The sequence below is a fragment of the Maylandia zebra genome, linkage group LG16 (genome assembly GCF_041146795.1).
Source record: "Maylandia zebra isolate NMK-2024a linkage group LG16, Mzebra_GT3a, whole genome shotgun sequence".
Lineage (NCBI taxonomy): Eukaryota > Metazoa > Chordata > Actinopteri > Cichliformes > Cichlidae > Maylandia > Maylandia zebra.
The window spans coordinates 22,816,363-22,832,413 of NC_135182.1; the positions used below are offsets into that span (position 1 = coordinate 22,816,363).

At 39.9% G+C, this 16,051-nt stretch overlaps 1 protein-coding gene across 7 annotated transcripts in view; it reads left to right on the forward strand.

The window, feature by feature from the left end:
• igf2bp2a (insulin-like growth factor 2 mRNA binding protein 2a) overlaps positions 1 to 16,051 on the forward strand; it is a 64,311-nt gene that overhangs the window by 28,013 nt on the left and 20,247 nt on the right. For 6 of the 7 annotated variants that reach the window (XM_004555441.5, XM_004555439.5, XM_004555443.6 and 3 more), the window contains 5 exons: positions 5,406 to 5,454; positions 7,458 to 7,509; positions 11,981 to 12,044; positions 12,877 to 13,167; positions 15,278 to 15,412. In XM_004555441.5, the coding sequence (XP_004555498.3) occupies positions 5,406 to 5,454; positions 7,458 to 7,509; positions 11,981 to 12,044; positions 12,877 to 13,167; positions 15,278 to 15,412 (591 nt within the window). The remainder of the gene's footprint in view (positions 1 to 5,405; positions 5,455 to 7,457; positions 7,510 to 11,980; positions 12,045 to 12,876; positions 13,168 to 15,277; positions 15,413 to 16,051) is intronic. The other variant, XM_076875094.1, reaches the window with a different exon arrangement.

The window sequence follows — 16,051 nt, forward strand, 5'->3', positions numbered from 1 at the left end:
ACATGTGTGCCCTGTGTATTCTTGTGTGCAACTACAGGGTCTGGTAGTTGCAAGACTGGCATATTTTTATTTTATTTTTTTAAGAGGTATGTTAGAATAGGGCTGTGCGATATGACCAAAATCTCATATCCTGATATAAGACATCTATCGTCCCGATAATGATATAAATCACAAACATTTTCTGAAAGTTCAGTGAATCTCGGGCAGCTTGACTTGCGTGAAGTGTTTCCAGCTAGGTGTCGTGTACCTGGAGTCGAGTGTTTTGACCGATGCATGAAACTATACATTTTTAGACATAAGTTGTAACGGCCGCCGTTTTCTTTCTGAGTATTTATTACACGGCGTGCTGCGGGGAAAAGCCTGTTCTAACGTTTGAGTCTAAGGTTTATTTTTTAGCACCTGATGGCTATTTTTTGCTTCTCATCCGTAAACACTCTGCATAGTATTTCACGTGATTCCGTTTATTTTGAAAGGTCTCAACAGGATCTTGAGCTTTATTCTGAAAGGTTTATGTGGAAAATAAACAAGTGGACACGCGATGGTTTTACCGTCGTTGTTGCTAACGATGACGCATAAAAACAGGCGCTTGTCTGTCCTTAGTGTGGTTATATTAAATATAAGAGATAGAGAGAACTTTAAGAAATTAATATAGCCACTACAGTGACCATCAAAATGGTGAAAAAATATTGCCGTAAACAGTTTATTTTGCGACACCATGAAACAAACGATAGCGTAAAATGAAACGATAGATGTTTTTACATCGTCATCCGATGTATATCGTTATATCGAACAGCCCTATGTTAAAATGTGACAAGACGAATGGAATATTAAAGCCTCTGTACCTTACAGCTTTACAGTCCTCTCTCACACACACACACACACACACCAACACCCCAACATCGTGGCCACTCCCATGGCTCTGGATGGTTTAAACGCTCAACCAAAAGATACAACATCCTATGTAGAAAACATTGTGCAGCTTCTGAAGAGTTACAAGGTTAGGTCACTTTAGCTACTGTTAAATTGAAAATGTTAAACGGTTATTTTATACGTTTACTAAATAAAATTTCCAGGGAAAATGGTATCTGGGCTACTTTTGTGCTTATATTTCACTTAGTCTGTGTAACTGGATGTAATGCTTTCTCACTGCTATTGCAGCAGTAATAGCAGGGAGCTACTTTTAATCCTTTAACGCTCCAAGTGATGTGAAGCTGTCCAAAAATTTGACGTCAGCTGATTGCATGCCACTGATTAGCAAGTCAGTGGCGTCACTTGATGACTCATGACAGTATCTCCTTCATAAAAATCAAAAACCCCATTTTTGAAATCCAGCAAAGAGGGAAATTTCTACACAAAAACAACACTGTGGTCCCAGATTCTGGAACACACACACACACACACACACACACACACACACACACACACACACACACACACACACACACACACACAGCAGCAGGTATACCACCAACCAAAACCCAGTAGAGTTGACCTGAGTAGCTACTAATGGAAAAAAGGATATATAATGCTGACTTACTTTTGCAGTAAATTCACACTTCAGATTAACGAGTGTGTCATCAGTGACAGAAACTTACTGGAAAAGAAGGACTGAAAATGCCCCTTACTTAGATTTAAAAATGCTGCTACCTGCAAGCAAATACCAAACACAAAATTTGGTATTCATTTATTTTTTCATATATTGTCAGAAATATCATGGCAAGTTTTCTTGAACTATCATGATATAATTTAGAATCTATGTCATCCACCTCACTTGCAGTTTATATTTATCAAGTCACCCATGGTATCAAATATGGTTACTTCTAGAATATGTTGCATTAAACTGCCTTTTTTTTTTTTTAACAGCATGGGGCTGTTTTGCATGGTAACTGTTTTTTAATACTTGCACATGTGAATTTATAAGCTCTTATAGAATCTACTTTTATCAAAGTAAAAACGCTGCATAGATCAGCCCCAGCTGTAGTTATGTCTAGCTTGTTTTAGTTGTGTCTAAATTTTATAGACAATATCTCCCAGAAGCACCTGCAGTATTTGATAAATGTAGCCTGCGTTTCGGGTTGTGTTTTGTGTTAATCTCGTGTCATTCCTGTTGAAACTTTTCCCAGACTGATGTTGACACCTTGTCCAACTTCTCTTTTTTGCCTCCATAAAATGAGTTCAATTTCAGTCTTTGCCCATTTGCATTGACATAAGCTGTAGTCTCATGTAGCCATGTTTCTAATGTAAGGTGGAGTTAATCTTTCATAACTTGATGGGGGAAAAACCATCAATGTCTCACTTTTGACATTTTTGGGTACAAATTAATCAGTTAGTGCAATGTTAGCGATAGATTAATTTGAATGGATGATTAATTTTATATTTGTTGACAAATAGATTAAACAGTCAATTGGTGCAGCTCTGCTGCTTCTATTTTAATCTTACTTGCACCCAAGTGATATGTGCCGATAGCAAGCTGAGTCTCTGCTCCAGACACATGAAGGTTTTAAAATCTGAAGGTAGAACTGAAAGCACAGATCAGAACAGAGGAGAACAGAGAACCTGTGAAAGGATTCCTCTAGAATGGTTGATGATCATAGGGTCATCTTTAGGAGCAATGCAAACTTTTGGCACGGGTTGAATACCCTCTTTCTCACCCCTCTGTCTGCCTGCTCTCTCAGAGGTTAAAATTCCTTCGACTGCACCGCTTGCGTGTGAGTATTAGTATGCACGCCTGTGTGCAGACACGGTTCCTTAGCTCGTACAGGTGGGTGCAGTAAATATTAGCTTTTCAAATGAACATGGCCACCCTCGGATATTTAAAGGCTGAAATTGAGAGGCTTTCTTTTTTCTCGTGGCAGGCAGCTCCAAACCAGCAGCAGACAGCTTGGTTACATTCAACAAACATTAAGTAACCATTGACTTCAGTCTGCATCTTCTACTGCAGTTCATTTTGGACTTGGGAAAGGAGGAGCTGAGAAAGGGCACTGGGTTCAAGCTTGAATGCAAGAAAACAGGAGATATTAGCAGATGACTGCCTCTGGTTTATCCACAGATAATAAGGGAACACAAATAAGTTGAGGATACCTGAAGACTGTAGACAGGCAGCATTTTATTTTACAGAAAGCAGTCATCTTGTGCTTATCCAGTGTATGCTGAGTGAGACCTCAAATGTGTCACTGCTTATTCAAGATGTCCCTTTGGATGCTTTCAGTCTGACAGGAAAACAGGTGGCTCTAAATAATGACTTATGACAGAGATGCTGAAAGAAATGGTGCATTTCTTACAGCGATGTTTTCCTGTTGAAGAATGAGTTTGCAAAGTTTACCCCAGTGTCCTGCTCGGGTTAGCCTCTCCCATCATCAGATTCACTAAAGTATCCATTCTAATATAAAGTAAGTGTTCAGCATCGGGCATCAAGATTAGTTGGAATAATTAATTAGCACAGACGCTATAGAGAAGTGGTACTTCTGAATTCACGGACTATTTAGGGAGACTACGCCGAATGAAAGGACCTTTCAGTTTCCATATTCTGCAGGTTGGGGATGCCAGCATTCGGAGCTGTTTTGAGGTTTTGACTTGGTCTTAAATCCTTTTCAGCTACTGGCTGCTTTTTGGATGTCACGGGTTTGCTTACAACGTTAGAAAAAGTGATGTGTTTTAGCGGTAGAGACAGATTTTAATTGGTTTACCCTTGTTTGGATATTGACTGCCAAAAGAGATCTTTCATCAAGCCACTTGCTTTAAACTGCCATCAGTGACAGAAAGCTTGCAGGCCACTGTGCTGTACAACACAGCAGGAATTGTCCGTTTGTTTTTTATCCTTGTGCATTCTGTTTTATTTCGGAATGAAGGCAGTATCTGAAGTGTCTATCGCTTTAGAGACTTTAAAGTTATAGTTGGAAGATTTATTGCTAAATATACATATAAAAAGGTGTTCTACTCTTAAATTAAGTTTGCTTTTTTGCTGCCGTTTCCCCTTTGCTTATCTTAAATTGGTATTGTCAGTTTGTTAATTTATTTCTTGGTATTTTAAGAAAAAGGGGAGAAGACACGTGACACTGTGTTTCTCCGGACAATCAGAAAAGAGTCATTCATTCGTGTCCAGCTGCCCGCGCAGTGCTCCCAACCTCTCCTCAGCCACTGACGGGAAATTCTGACCTGCAGTGTTTTACGCCCAGCCTGGTTCAGGAGAAAAATGCAGAATAGAAATGTTTGCCAGTGCGTGAACAGAGGCATTCGAGGCGCAGAAAAGCTGATACGACGTGCGTGTTTGTTTGTGGGTCCCATGGCAATCCCGCCTGAACTGAAATCTATCGCTCATTATCACATCTCATTACATTTCTTCCTCCACTTCATATCTGCATCTCAGCCCTTCAGTCTCACTCGTTGTAGTGTCTCCTGTTTTCCCACCAAAATGCTTCTCAGCAGCATGGCTTTCTCTCCACCGGCTCCTCATCAGCTGCCTTCATCGCAGAGCTGGGCTCTCTCACGTTAATGTAGTTGTTAACAGCCTGTGGTCACAGGCGGTTTGTGTGGCTTTGCTGTTGGAGCTGAAACGCTCACAGGAGGCAGAGGAGGTGCTTTGTAGGACCTCTGATCCCAAATGGACCGGCCAGTGATGGACTGTGCTTGGTTGACTGATATAGTTTGACAAGAAACTAAAAAGACCAGGGGTTCAGTGTTAAATTACAGAAATTGAAGATACAAATGAAAGGGATATGAACTGAAAACCAGAGCGAGAAACTGTAAAAGAACACATGAATAAATTTTCAGGGAATACATGAATATCTTGTTTATTGCTGAATGTGGGTGCTTTTTGTTTCCTTTGTTCTCCAAACCAAAAACACACCCTCTGTTGCTCTAGTTACGTCACTCAGGACGAAGGAAACCCATCATTGTGGTCTGAGCGCCTCTTTTGTTTTTTGTTTTTTTCCTTGTCATGTGATACTTTCACTTCTCCAGTTGAGAGTAGTAAGCACAGTGCTTGTAAGATGGTGTTACCAGGAGTCACATGCTGCTGTCTAATAAACACCCTCACCTTACATACCTACGGTACCTTCAGCACATCTGTGACAGCCCTTTGATTGGTGATAATGAGCCGTGGGTGTTTACAGTGACTGTGAAATTACATAGAGTAAATATAGTACAGGTCTGATTCTACATTATGTCTTTGCTTTTGAGCTACTGATACAGCAGAGGTGTGTGTGTGTATAAATATACACTCTATATATATATATATATATATATATATATATATATATATATATATATATATATATATATATATATATATATATATAGCACAGTTTTCTGCCTTTGCTCTGAACACAACAGATGAGTGTAAGTTTATGTGAGTTTGTGGTTCGGGTCTGTTAAATTCTCTCCGTCTGTGTCTTTAATCTCTGCAGGAGTCGGAAGATCCAGATCCGGAACATTCCCCCTCATCTACAGTGGGAGGTCAGTGTGTGTGTGTGTTGGTGTGACAGTAATGCCCTGTTGATCAGCACCAGGTAGCACATAAACCAGTTTCCTGACGATGAGTCACCAGCCTTTATCCTGTGTTTGTGTGTTTATGTCTGTACTTGTGTGCGCGCTTATGTCTGTGTCGGTGTGCAGATGACAGTGCGTCTGTGTGTCGACATCTGTAACCTTGCTGGGGTCCAAGTTGGTTTTCTATGTGTGAGAGTCTCTGTCTTCAAGCCTTTACTCTGTCATTTTTCTTATTTTAATATCTGCAGCCTGTCTGCGCTCACAGCTCTGGGCATGTGGTTTAAATGGGTTTTATTGTTTTTAATATTATAAACATTAGCGGATAAAAACGCTTTGTGTTTACTGAACAGATTAGGACAATTTGCCTTATTCCCCCCCCAATCTTTTAGTACTGCATACAGTTTTATTGTACAAAAGAATTTATTCACATTTAATAACACAGTATTTTTGTATTAGTATATAGATAAAGAATTGAATATCTGATAGAAAACACGTGATCCAAGTGTCATCTATTTGTTTCTGAAATTTAGTAGAGACGCTCAGAGGCAGCTCATTTTATTGTATGTGGCTCATTCAGAGTTATTTCATTTCTGTTGGACCAGATGAGTAAAATAATTAGTTTCCATAATAACCTAAATAAAAAATAAAATACAAACAAAAGTACAGTTTTTGAAGACTTAAAAGAAAACCAGCTATTTAAAAGCAGATAGTGGACAGCATGAAATGTCTTTAAAAAATAAACAAAAGATATGTTTTTCTGCATTCAGTCAGTCTGCGGCGACTTTTAGCAGCATGGTGCCTCAGCACTTTTGCCTCAGATCTGCATGGTCCTGGGCTCAAACCCACAAGGGCCTTTCTGTGTGAAGTTTGCATGTCCTCCTGAGGCTTTCACAGGTTTTCTGCAGGAGCTCCAGTTCTGCCTGCCATTGAAAAACATGTAATGGTAACCCTATCTGTCTTGCCCCAGGCATTTTTGCAAGAGATTCTTAATCTCAAGAGTTTTCTGGTAAATAAAATAAAATATCAAAGATGCGCTGCTGTAGTGAATAAAAGAATGTGCTGCAATGGCTCCTTGGCTTAACCATTCTAATGATGTGATTTATTCTTAATACGTGAAACACAATTCCTTGCCGCAAAATACAGTGAAAAGTTCAAAATGGCGGCCCTTCTTCTCTACTGATGTCACTCTTTGCACACTGCCGGTCCAGGAAAGATCCTTTGGTGGTTTTCTTTTTACATTACTTTTTTTTTTTTTTTTTTTGGTTTTTTGTTTTTTGTTTTTTCCTACATGAATCTGACCTCTTTCCGTTTGAACAGTGACCTTTTATTATTTGACATATTATGATGGAACGCTGCCACACATTCTTATATCATCTTAGGTGTTAGTATGTCTTTTATGTCTGCCTTATTTCCCCTTTGCACCATACATAATGTTTGCACAGCAAGATTAGGCTCTTCAGCCACAAGTATAACAACTGAGATACAAGTTTTTGGAATAATACTTTGATTGATCACACTTATGAATATTAAAGTATCTCTGTTTTTACCAATATTGCGTGACTGCAGGGAATGACATCTCTGACACACGCATGCACGCACGCACGCACTTTGCCACCTCTCCAGGTTTCTCTGCAAGTATTAGCTGTGATCTCAGACGCCATTCAGCTCTCATTTTCTTTATTTACAGACAAGTCTGCACTAGCTGCAGCTACTCATCTGACATTAGGAAAAGTTTTTGTTTGGAGCTAGGTACATCAACGTACAGTGCTTTTTATTATGCATGCATTGTAGAGGAATAAGCTGATATGAAGTGACGTAATTAAAATAATGTAAGGTTAAAGGTCTGGCCTTCCAGTAATAAGCTTTAATCTAAAGATCAATCAGATCTTAAAGTCTTGATCTCACTCTGTGTATGTATGTCAGTGCTATTTTGTGTGTCTGAGTTTTATCTTTTCTCTTTTCCCCATCAGGTTTTGGATGGCCTTCTAGCTCAGTATGGTACTGTAGAAAATGTGGAACAAGGTACAGAATTCTTCTCCTCCCTGTTTGCTGTGCATGTCATCTTCATTTGGTTCCAACTGTTCAATTCACATGAGACTGTTTAGCATCACACACACACAAACATGCACGCACGCAGACCTCCCAGTGAGTCAAGTCTCCCTTTGTGACTTCACTTCCTCGTTACCATCATCCCACACAACCATTATCTAAACATAACTCATCTCTGCATATGAATCAGCCTTTATCATCTTGTCTGTCTGCGTGTGTGCGTGTGTCTTATAAGTTTGACCCGAAGAGTCGAGTGTTTGAATTGCATGCAGCCTCTGTAATAAGCACTGTGTACTACCACGGTTCCCGTTGGCCCCAGCGTATAGATTGAAGTGGGCAGACATGGCAGTAATCCAGTAGTAATGTGTCCACGTGTGTGTTTATGCCTGCATGTGTTTGCGAGATGGATCTCTTTTGGGGAGGTGCATCGTGGTAACTGGGGAGGACACTGCAGGCGCCTGTGGTGAGGCTTTTGCACTGTCTGATTTTGTGTGTGTGGTGTTTTTCTTTTTTTGGGGGGGGGGGGGGTAGGCAGCATTAGAGCAATCCCTGCAAACTTTTTGCTGACTAAGCACGCATGCATGAGTAATAGAGGCATGCACCGCAAGGTATAAGCACCAACAAAGATGCACATGTACAAATCTTTACACACACACACACACATACAGGCACAGTGTCTCCTTGTATATCAAAACAGCCACAACCAACTACTACCCACTGTTGTCATGACAGGTGCTAAAAGAGAATCCGACAGAGGAGATACTCCACTCAGAGTTTACCACACGCTGCCATTAAACAGTCTACTTCATGCTGTACCACACACCGGCACAGCATTTTCCCTTCACCTCCTCTTTCAGTTCCTCAGCCCGGCTCTCCAAACATCGCTAGTTGCAGTGAATTATCAATGGAGCCAGCTTGCTCGTGTGTCCGTCCCTGCTTGCAGTCTCTGTCACTTTTCTCTGCCTGGATCTGTGCACTCTTGTTACAGGGGTGAGGTTTTAGAGAAGTCCGGTGTTCTTGTGTGGCATGGTCAGAGCTGCTGGTGGCGGGGTGGGGCAGAAATGGCTGTGAGTGCCGGTGCCGGGCACCACGCCAGGCTCAGCCCACTCGCCCTCTCTAAGCCAGCTGGGCGCTCTCCCTGGATTTAACCCTTTAAAATCTGCTATCTGCTGCTCGCTAACAGGTTCGGAAGTTTCTTTTTTAGACATTGATGCCTCTTATGACTGTTCACAGGAAAAGCAAGCTGAAACATAATTTTACTACTTCTGTGGTACACCTGGCATCTCAGACTTATTTATAATTGACATGTTTTGTTCTTGGCTTGCATGGGCATTTATGTGCCTGTTTTATCTAAAACCTCAGAAGTATCTTTACAGAGCTTTGAAGACCTGCTCTATTTGCCATTTATTTGATTTCACAAGCGTAGTTGAAAAAACGTAGATACTGTTGTCTCTTGTGGCAGAAAGCATTTCATCAATAACACAAGCTGCCTTTCTCAGACCTTGTTCTTTTGCCATTAGTATCACTGTTGTTCTCTCAAATTACAGGTATCATGCAGTTAAATAAAACATGCTGAAGTACAATGTGCTAAGACCGGTTAAGGAAACATGTATACCAGGGTGACAAATTAAAGGGAAACTCAAATTTTGACGCACATAGTCAGGAGAACTAGTGGCTCTTATCTATTTTCACACATGCACTAGCACAGCAGCCCTAAATCTTTCTAGACTTTATCCAGTGTAGGTACATGTGAGCAGTATTTAACCTTCCCATGTCAAAAGATTGTGTGCTGGTCGGTTACACCTGTCAAATATAAGATGAAGAAATATCTTTTAAAATAAAGGTAAAATAAACCACCACAAGCTGTTTTGGCAGCTTGTGGTGGTTCTGCATCTTGCAAATGAACTCTCTTATAATGTTTTTTTTCTTTAATTTGTCACATTTTTTTGTATTTATGCATTGCATGAGTTAATAACAGCAAAAACAAAACAAAACATTCTGAAAACATTTAATATTAGAGCAAACAAAACCTTTTTTGTGATCTCTTAGAGAACAAGAGAGGAGAAGAAAAATGTTTTGCAGTCGAGTCTCAGTATTCATAGCCCAGCTCTTGGCTTCAGCTAGACTGCATCTGTTGATTATTTCATTAAGTGATGAATATTGATGGCGTTTCTCTTTATTATAAGACAAAGAAAAAGAATATAAAGTTTGTGCTTGCTTATCGTTTTTCCTTAAATTGCTACAGTGATCAACTCAGCATCTGAGCTGTTTGATCAATGGACAATTTCATCAATCGATCGATTGTGAGCTTCCTTTGTAATTGCGTGTACTTTACAAGGCTCGCTTGAATTGAATTCCACTTACAGTTCAACCTTTGAAGAATTGAAGAATGCGTGATCTCAGCAGGAATCAAACCCTTCAGTGTGGCGGTATCCGTGTTGTTCTTTCCTCAGCGGACCACAAGTCTCGGCGAGGTGCTTCTTAGCGGTGCATTGCATTTTATCACAGATTACTTGCTTTGTTAAGGCTGTCATGTCAAACTTAAATAGTTATTGTGCAAGTGGCAGAGAGGCTATTGTGTTAAGCTGCTCCTGTCTGTAGAGGAAGCAGCAGGGTCTGGAGGGGAGCCAGTGTGGTGATGGTTGTAATGGATTCACACAGGCAAGTGGTTCTCTGGGTTAGGGCTGCTCAATTAATCGAATTTTAATCACGATTACGATCTGAGTTTTCAACGATCATTAAAAATGACTGAGCCGATTATTAGCCCCTCCCTCATGCTTTACTCTCGCGCTGCTCCGTGTGGCAAATCGAGCGCACCGCTCTGCATTTCGAACACGCGTCACAACAATTAAGAGGACCCGAGGGAAGCTCGGAAAGCTAAGCAGAAGTTATTTGGAGAGAAGAGTGACTGCCGTTGGTTGAAAAGAGGTAAAAAAAAACTTCAGTGGTGTGGAAACATTATGGGTTCGCGGAGTCAGACGTGGATCAAGTAGACATAGTGTGTAAACTTTGCTATGGTGTAGTAGCTGCACCACAGAGCAACACTGCAAAGTTCACTAAACATAGATCTTTACATTTTTCATTTATTTCTTATATTGCAAACATTTGCACTGTTATCAGTATTTGCACACTATTTTATATTATTTTTAAAGTCATTATTCAATACATTGTTATTGTTAACCCTTTAAAGCCGGTCAGAGCAGCAAGCTCCGTTTTGTGTAACTATTTTTAAATCCCACTAAGCTAGCGCAATAAATTTTTTTCCATATGAAACCAGAGGAGTTGTACTTACATCTTATGCCATCAGCTTGTCCTCGGTCACGGTTTCCTTCCACATATAGCTTTGCAAAAATTGCATAAAAAGCGCTTGCAGGAACAAAAACATAATATTCCAGAAACACGCTTTGCCGATCCGATCAGCTGTTCGTAACACTTCCCACATTGAAAAAGACGTCAACGCGAACTATCGCATTTCCTGCCCAAAACCAGAAGTGACGTCATTTTCGCGGGAAATGTAGTTTTTTTACTTGTAGGCCTTAAAAGCCTATACTGGTGTTTTTATAAGTCATGTTTGACTTTTCTGAATAGTTGCTGGGATGCTTAGAACTCGAATTGCACTGCTGGAAATAGTTTATTTTGATGCACCTGCTGTTTTCTTTGCAAATTTGCATCATAGGATTGTTTTTTTGTTGTTGTTTTTCCTGCAGTATATAAAAATTGCTGTATCTCCAAAATAAAACTATGAGGACACTCAAAATAAATTTCCTGTTGTTGTAAACTATTTTTTGCAACTTTTTTGTATTTAAAGTTTTGAGGGATAAACCTCTTAAATTTATCCAAGTAGAAATATATGTAAAAAAAACAAAAATAATTTTCAATTTTTTTCTAGTTTATTGCACTTTTTTGCAATTAATGTAGTTACTATGGACTTAATACATACATATTATTAAAATATGGGCTATAACAGTTGTATTGATGTATAGCAACTTGAAATGCTCCCACAAATGGCACTACAACATGTAAAAAAAAATAAAAAATAAAAAAAAAAATAAAAATATATATATATATATATATATATATATATATATATATATATATATATATATATATATATATATATATATATATATATATATATATAAAAATATAAATAAGCTCTGGCCGACTTGGTTCTATGGTAGGTCTTAAAGGGTTAAATAAATATCGTCAAATAATCGTGATCTCAATTTCAGTGAAAATAATCGTGATTATCATTTTTGCCATAATCGAGCAGCCCTACTCTGGGTCACCACGGGAACCTGAATGCGTCTCTGACTCACCTACGGGAACAACAAAGAACTGCTATGTGCATGTGACCGAATCTCTGTTTACTGTGTGTCATCTTTTGGGTGTGTTTTTTTTTTTTTTTTTTTTCATGTCCTTCTCTTTCTGTCTTGTTTTGCAGTGAACACTGATACAGAAACAGCAGTGGTGAATGTTACATACGCAACCAAGGAGGAAGCTAAAGTGTAAGCAGCACATAATAGTGACACTGATGCATGAAAGTAGAGCAAAACTCATGATATACTTGCACAGACAAGAAGCTGCAATACAAGGAGTATTGGTCCTGCTGTTCGTATATTTTTCTTTGTACCAGGCGGTTTCAAATGTGTATCCATAAAGGTTAGAGCAGGGTTGGTTCATCTGTGGCCCACACAGTAACAAACTCCTTGTGAACTGATTTTTCTTTTTACACAAACACATGTAAGCTTGGAGGAGGTTACTATACTGTAGAAAAAGACAGGATTAAAAGGTAGAAGGCAAACATGTTTGTTCTCTCCATTAGCTGTCCATCGAACACCTAGGTCACATTTTCCCAACTTTTTTAGCCTTGTGAAAACAGAGTAGATGTGTTTCAAAGCATTGTGTTGGTGTGTTTATGAGGGGAAAATTTTTTTTTGAAGGAAAATAATGTGATGTAAGCTCACCAGGTCACTGCTGGTGGGTGTGTGGTGAGCTAGAGTTGAGAAGCTTGCTGTGTGATCTTGCATTTTAATTTTTTTGCATTTCCCATGAAAAAGCGCAGTGAATGATGCATGAAATCAAATTATATTTAATGTTTGTCCACCAATAATCAGATGTCAGGTGTAATTTGCCGCTTTGGTGACTTTTGCTCGGCTGAGGTAGTCATCATGTGTAACAAACATGTGTTTACAAGCAAGTATATCAGAGGCTTATGAAATTAATCAGTCAAACTGTCAGAGAACCTGTATTCTGATATTCTTGTGTTAGTGCATCTGTTCATTTATTTCCCCTCTCTCTTCCTGATACTTCTGCTTCTACATTCCTACTACCACCCAGAGCCATCGAGAAGTTGACAGGACACCAGTTCGACGACTACTCCTTCAAGGTGTCATATATCATGGACACGGATGCTGCTCCACCTGTCCAGGCTCCCCGCACGCGTCGTGGGGGTCGAACTTCCCGGGACCAGGGCTCCTCTCAGCCCGGGCCATCAGGAGGCTACGGATCTCCACGCCCCAGACAACACGACTTCCCACTGCGCATGCTCGTGCCTACTCAGTTTGTGGGAGCCATCATCGGCAAGGAAGGCAACACCATCAAGGATGTCACCAAACAGACGCAGTCAAAGTAAGCAACAGCACCTCACCCTGCTGGAGTTTAACCTTTCTTTTATTTTTTGGGTTAGCATGTAGCAGCAGCAGCATGTACCTCTGCTGCTGCTGCTTCTTCTTCTTCATCATCTTCTTCATAATGTAGGGCTGGGCCATATCATACCGTTCACAGTAACACCGGTATAATGTTAGGCAATGATAATAAAATGAAATATCACGATAGAAATGGGTAAAACGCGCATGCGCAGTGCCTTTGTTTTCATACGCACATGGTGGAAAAAGCATGTCAGTGACGGAGAATTGACTATGTGCACGAGAAAATGCTTTGCGGTCAATTGCTACTGCGAAGATATACTCCAAAATCATGTCCAAAACTCGAAAACTGAAAGATTGCGTTAAGTTACAAAGAGCAGAAGGTGGGAACACTCACCGCTGTTGTGTCATAAAAAATCGAATGATCAATTTTGACGTTTAAAGCGTTTAGATCGATCAGTTGTTTACATCACTCAACACAAGCAGAACTGCATTACTCTATGCAGAAGACACATCGTCCACATTCAGAAGTATCTCTGTATAATGACTGGTCTTATGATTTAAACAGGCAAATGTTCAGCATTCAAACTACAGGTGAAGAATAGTCAAACCAGATGTTTCCCCCGTTATGTCGATATCAGCTAGTCAAGTACACACCTACACAGCATGTTAACAAACCGTGAAAAAAGCCACACAAAAAATGAATGCTTACTGGTAACGGTTTCTATACATTAGTATTTACGAAGGGTATGTTGTGACTTACCTTCAAAATTACAGCGGTCCCTCGCTATAACGCGGTTCACCTTTCACCTCGCTGTTTCACGGATTTTTTTAGTGCAAGTTTGCATGCTTTTTTTTACGTCACATTGTGTCCTGCGTCCTGATCGCTGCAGACGATCTCCTCCGTGACGTCTCTCCTGTACAGTACAGAATCACTGCATCGATCTCTAGCAGTGTGACTCTGAAGTGCAGTACTGTATGTCCACGAAACGTTTTGCACCGTCAAAAAGTAAAATTGGCTACTTGATTTCACCTATCGCTGGTTATTTTTAGAACATAACACCCGCGATAAACGAGGGACCGCTGAGAAATATAACATTTGAATCCCTTTGCTCTTTTGCTCTGAGGCACGGGGGAAAAATATTGACAAGTCGATGAACATCATTTACAGATATATTGGGTAAATGCCCAAGACATCTATAGAAATGTAAATCGCCGCGTGATTCATTCATTTGCTTAACTTGTTTTGGACTGTAAACCAGGCGCGAATAGGACACCGGAAACAAAGCTCCCCACAGGAGCTTCCGCACCGGAAATAGCATATGCTAACGTGCACATAGTCAATAAGAAGGGCGAAAGCGTTGAATGACAGATTAACCAGATTTGGTTTGTAAAAATGGTGCAACTTCAGTGGTGTGGAAATGGTTTGGTTTTTGTCGGTCAGATACACACCAAAGCACAATTTTTGGTAGAGCAGGCAAGCGGGCCGTTGTTATTATCGTGTTTTTCGGAAAATAAGTCGCTCTTAAAATCTTTTTGATTTTCTGAAAAATCGACAGTTATAATCCGGTGCGTCTTATGTATGAATTCTGGTTGTGCTTACTCACCTCAAACCGATTTTATGTGGTACACGGCGCTCGAAAATCTGTCAGACTTTGATAAGCTACGAAGCCGCACCGCTTGATGGATTGTAGTCAAGAGCCTCACGGAGTGATACGTACTGTGCTTCAACATAATATTACCATATTGTGTGTGTGTGTGTAACCTCTTTTTAAGTTTTGTGGATATTATACATGGTTATGCTCAGGATATGTCAGCCCATTTCCACTGGAAATGCCTTTTGGTGAAACTGTCAGCAAGGAATTTGCATAAAAAAAACAGCTGCTTGTTTAAGTGAAAAAACATTGATGGTCTTTTTTTTTTTTTTTTTTTTTTTGCACTAATAAAGTTGTGGAGTTGTAAAGTATTTTTTCTGGCGTCAGTTATATCGTTATCGCAAATTTTCAAATATATATCGTGATAAATATTTTTGGCCATATTGCCCTGCCCTACCTACTACAATGCCAATATATGTCTGTCTCTCTTTCTATCAGGGTAGACATTCATCGGAAGGAAAATGCAGGTGCAGCTGAAAAACCCATCACCATCCACTCAACACCCGAGGGCTGCTCCGCCGCCTGTCGCATGATCCTGGACATCATGCAGAAGGAGGCCAACGAGACCAAGACGTGAGTCTGCCCAACTATTCTTTTATATAAACATGCTCACATGTGCTCCTGTGGAGCATGTTTACAACCTCACAGGGCGATTAGCCATAATGTCTGCAGGGCTATAATCTTATCCTTTTACCTGCCTGCGCACCTTTTAATCTCACTGTGCATTCTCTCGGTTGGACCACTGACACAGTAAACACAGTGACACTCTCACATAGGCTAACACGTGATCACAGCTTAACATTTAAGAAACAAGGTCAACATGCCTAATTGGGGCTGACAACTTTAATGAGAAGCTGCACCTTTTGAACTTTCGGAACTTCTGCTCTGTTTGAGCGTCAACCTTTAACACATAATACTCATGTTTGTCTGCATTTATTTGAAAGTGTGCTGTTTTTCAGGGGTGGCTGCTCTCTGGTGTAACAGTATTTGAATTTATTTTTTTAAAAACAAATCAATTTCCCTGAGATGATACATAGTAAAAACTGCGCTTAAATGTGTTTGTGTGACTGTTTTGTTTTTTTGATTATGTCCTTGGCTGTTTGAGCAATGCTTAAAGATCTGTGTGAACAGCTTTGAAAACTAGTTCAGAATATATATTTTAGCCATTCTCTACATTTTGATGTGTTTAATGCAGTTACAAAAATACTTTGA